Source organism: Punctularia strigosozonata (genome assembly GCF_000264995.1).
Source record: "Punctularia strigosozonata HHB-11173 SS5 unplaced genomic scaffold PUNSTscaffold_4, whole genome shotgun sequence".
Taxonomy (NCBI): Eukaryota; Fungi; Basidiomycota; class Agaricomycetes; order Corticiales; family Punctulariaceae; genus Punctularia; species Punctularia strigosozonata.
Window position 1 is genome coordinate 275,743 of NW_006767436.1, and position 4,028 is coordinate 279,770.

Below are 4,028 nucleotides of genomic sequence, written 5' to 3' on the forward strand. Positions count from 1 at the left end.
TAGACACAATGGGGGGATGTAGACTTATGGCTTCGGGTTCGCAATGATGCTGAGAGGGCTCGAGGAAACTAGGTTGCTGCTACTTAGTACATGGAGGGACTGTATTTATACTCATCGCGACTGTCGTGGCCAGCGTTGCATACAACGCTCCCCTCTCGCTCCATCGTGGCCTTGACCTCCTCGTCCGCTGGGTGCATTGTCGTACGTGAGTCCGTGGCCATGGCTTGGTCTTTGGTGGCCGTTGTCGAGGGGTGCTTTGTACGAAGCGGAGGGCGAGCGGGTGTGGACGAGGTAAGAGCCATGCGTCAAGTGTGGCTGTCCGCGCGTTGTCCGTGGGCGTGCGCTACATCTCCCCCCAAGTTGATGTAGTGACCTCCTGGTCACTATGCGAAATGGGCGATGCGGGAGAGTGAAACGCCGAGAGGTGGGAGGTGAACGACGAGGTGCGAAAGGGTAGGAAGCCCTGAGAACCGAGAGATTGTTGCGACGAGACGCCGGAAAATAGTGGATAGAGATGAGGTGAGGATGGTAGAGATAAGGACTGAGGGAAACCGATAGAGTCGATACGGAGGGTTTGAAGGCGAAAGAAGATGCTCCGGACCAGCGCTGGTGGGCGCGCAGCGCTGATGGTAACTCGACCAGGTCGAGGGAGCCGCAATTATCGCCCGCAGGAATTAAGCCAAAGTGTTAAGAGACGTCATGTTAGATAGCAGTGAATAAGGTAGGTTGTCGGAAGGGAGAACGGTATGGGGAGAGTCTGGGTGCGCGGCATCTATTCGTCTTCGGGCTCTTCTTCGGGCGGGAATTCGAGAGGTGCGCTGTCGTCTTCACGGGTTGCGGAGTCGATTTCGTCAGGTGAGAGCTCGAGAAGGTGGGTGATGTCGACAGAGATGCGAGACCGTGCGCGATAGGGAATAAGGCGGAAGGCGGCGAAGCGAAGCTTAGATAGCGAGCCGTCAAGTTCAGCGAGAGCATAGGCGCCGCCGGAGTTTCGTCGCACGACCACCATGGGTCCAAAGTATCGAGGCTTGTGCTTGCCGCCAAGGTCCCGTTCGTTCTGTGTGTTCCGTACAAGCACGAGATCACCAGGGGAGAATGTCATGTTTGAGTACTGCTGAGGGTGATTGAGGAAGTGGCGCTCGGCAGACTTTTTGCGCGCGGCAAAGACTCGATCTCGCATGTCTTCGAGGTCAGATTCTCGCTTCTGAAGGGCACGGGCACGGGCGGCGAGCAAGTCGGAGGTGGAGACCTTATCGAGCGGCGGGTGAACGAGATAAGTAGCTTCTTCGAGGTCGAAGGGGAGGAGGGGTTCGACGCCGTGCGCCAAGAAGTAGGGCGAGTGCCCCGTAGCTCGCTGTGTAGTCACGCGTTCAGCCCAGAAGACGTGAGGTGCGTATTTGTACCAATGGGCCATGTCGCCGCAGGATGATTTGACGATTGCTTCGCGGACGTCGCGATGACGGCGCTCGACCAGTCCGTTGGCGCGCGAGTTGTAGGGGGAGATTCGGATGTTGTGTACACCGTACTTCTCACGCAACCACGCAACGGCAGCAATGAAGGCTGGCCCGTTGTCCGTGACGATCTCTTCGACTGCGCCCCAGCGGCAGAGAACATCTTCAAACAGCCACTGGCCGATAGCTGGTGCAGTCTCGCGAGGTAGAGCGCGCCATTCAGGGTATGCAGAGAGAGAGCAACGACCCTGGACGAGATACTTGAGGCGGTTAGCGGTGGGCATGCGCATTGTGTCACAGTAAAACTTCCTGAAGAGAGGCGCAGGAAAGGCGACCGTGGGTGGAGGGTGGAGGTGGTGCATGCGCCGCTTCTGGCATTCATCGCAGGTGTCGTTGAACCACGCAACGTCGGACTCGAGGTATGGCCACCAGAATCGCTCGAGCAGGTGCCGCCGGACTGGAAGTCGTCCCTTGTGTCCGAGCTCGTCATGAGCCTGCTGCAAAAGGCGATAGCGCTGCGTTGTTGAGATGACGCGTTGATGATTGCCGTTAGGGTTGCGTCGCCAGAGCAAGTTGTCTCGAATGAAGAAGTCTGAAGCATATCGTATGAAGCCGCGGATCGAGTCTTCCGGGAGATCGAGCTGAGCCATAGGCTCGCGTAGATAGCTGTCGACGAGTTCGAGGCGGGCATCTGCGGCGGTAGCTTTATCGGAGCGCGGGATCTGAGGTGGTGGTTCGTCAGCAGTGTCGGAGTCAGGCGAAGTAGCTGTCGAGGCCGAGAACGCGTAGGCCGTGTCGATCCAGGCGTCAGCCTCCTCCCCACGATCCTTATCATCGGACTCCGCCGGAGTCCGCCGAGAGAGACCGTCAGGACCGGTGTGGCGAGTAGCAGGTACATGTGTGAGCTTGAAGTCGAAGAGTTTGATGCCAGCAATCCAGCGGTTGATGGAGGCACTGGGCTGCAGGTCAGGGTTGTTGAGCATTCCCTTGATGCACGATGCGTCGACCTCAACAGTAAGGTTCTGCACGCCGACGATATAGAGTTTGACAGCTTGAAGTGCGCGGAAGAGTCCGTAAAGTTCGATTTTGGGCTGACTGTAGCGCAACTCGCGGTCATTCCAGGGGATCGAGCTGAATCGGGAGGGGTAACGCCGTTGATCTGCGCCCGTCTGAGAGAGAACAAAGCCAACAGCAATGTACGATGAGTCGACCGAGAGGAATACTTCACGCCCAGATTCGTAATCAATAGGCCGGAGCGCCTTCGAGTCCGCGAAGGCCTGCTTGAGGGTGTCAAAAGCGGCCTGCTGAGTGTCGGACCAGTTCCAGTCTGCGTCCTTGAGTGTAAGCGCCACGAGAGGTCGGGCGATCCGCGCAAAGTTCCTGATGAAGACGCGCATAACGCCGCAGACCCCGAGAAATGAGCGCACATCTGTAACAGAGGAAGGAGCGGGCCAATCCAGAATAGCCTTGATGCGTGTGCGATCCGGAATACGGCCCTCGTACGAGCAGTGATGGCCGACGAGTTCGATTTGAGGAGCGCAGAGGACAGCCTTCGGGCCGGAGAACGTTCCGCCGTAGATCTTCATGCGATGCAAGATCCGATGCATTGTTGCCAAGTGTTCGTAGACGAAGCGGCGAATGTTCGGGTTGTCGCCAAGGGTCTCGTAGGTGCCATCGGCTTTTTCGTAGCGTGATTTGGGACCTTTAACTGGGACGTCGTCAATGTACGGAGTGGTGAAGGCAGGGATTTCATCTTGAAGTATGTGGGTCACGTCGCCGTTCATGATCTGCGCGGCATTGGTGTAACCCATAGGGATAACGGTGAGTCGAAGGGTTCCGAGCGGTGACTGGAAAGTTGTAAGATCACGGGAACGCGAGTCCAGAGTGCGTTGATCAAAAGCGACAAATAGGTCGAGAAGCCCATAGCAAGCGCGACCAGCAAAGTCCTCGGCCATCTGGTCCATGTTGGCAGGTACGGCGGCATCGCGGATCGAAACCTTGTTGAGCGGCTGGAGGTCGTGGACGAGACGGAGTGTCTTGCCATCCTTTTTCGGCACGCAGAACCAGCGAGAGCGGTAAGACGAGTTCGACGGCTCGTAAGTCCCAGACGCAATCTTGGATTTGAGAATGTCAACGACTTGCTGCCGAATGCCGGGGGCGATAGGGATGTTCTTGAAAACCCATGGGATGTGCTCGACGGTTGGGATCAGGATCGGGTCAAAGTAGTCCGCAGAGAACCGCCCTTTCTCCGATTCGTCCCAAGCCACGGCTTCTTCGTTCACGCGCAGGACCCAGTGTGCGAGACGCTCTTCCTCTGGCCAGAGGAAACCGTCGGAGTTGAGCTGCTGGGCTTCGTATCGCTCCTGGGTGTAGCGCTCGCCAGGTTCGAAAGGAGGCGGGTGGGTCGGCAGAGGTTGCATAGTTGCCAAGATGTCGAGAGCGTGTCGCCGGACGATGCGAAATTGTTCCGGGAGGATGGCGGAGACTGGCTTCACACGGCGTGCCACGGGTTTGTATTTGGCGCCAAAAGCGGATGTGTCAGGAAGCGGAGAGGCATGCGCAAAATTCAGAAGTTCC

The 4,028-nt window shown here is 57.5% G+C and overlaps 2 protein-coding genes across 2 annotated transcripts; both read right to left on the minus strand.

Moving 5' to 3' along the window:
- Positions 1–841: 841 nt before the first annotated feature.
- Positions 842–1,102, minus strand: PUNSTDRAFT_30220 (uncharacterized protein; the record flags this gene model as incomplete). Its single annotated transcript, XM_007381674.1, has 1 exon — positions 842–1,102. A coding segment is annotated over one exon (261 nt), but the record flags the coding sequence as incomplete, so codon positions are not given.
- A 2,373-nt stretch (positions 1,103–3,475) lies between these two features.
- PUNSTDRAFT_22540 (uncharacterized protein) lies at positions 3,476–3,976 on the minus strand (the record flags this gene model as incomplete). The annotated part of the gene is made up of 1 exon (XM_007381675.1): positions 3,476–3,976. A coding segment is annotated over one exon (501 nt), but the record flags the coding sequence as incomplete, so codon positions are not given.
- Between the last annotated feature and the right edge of the window lie 52 nt (positions 3,977–4,028).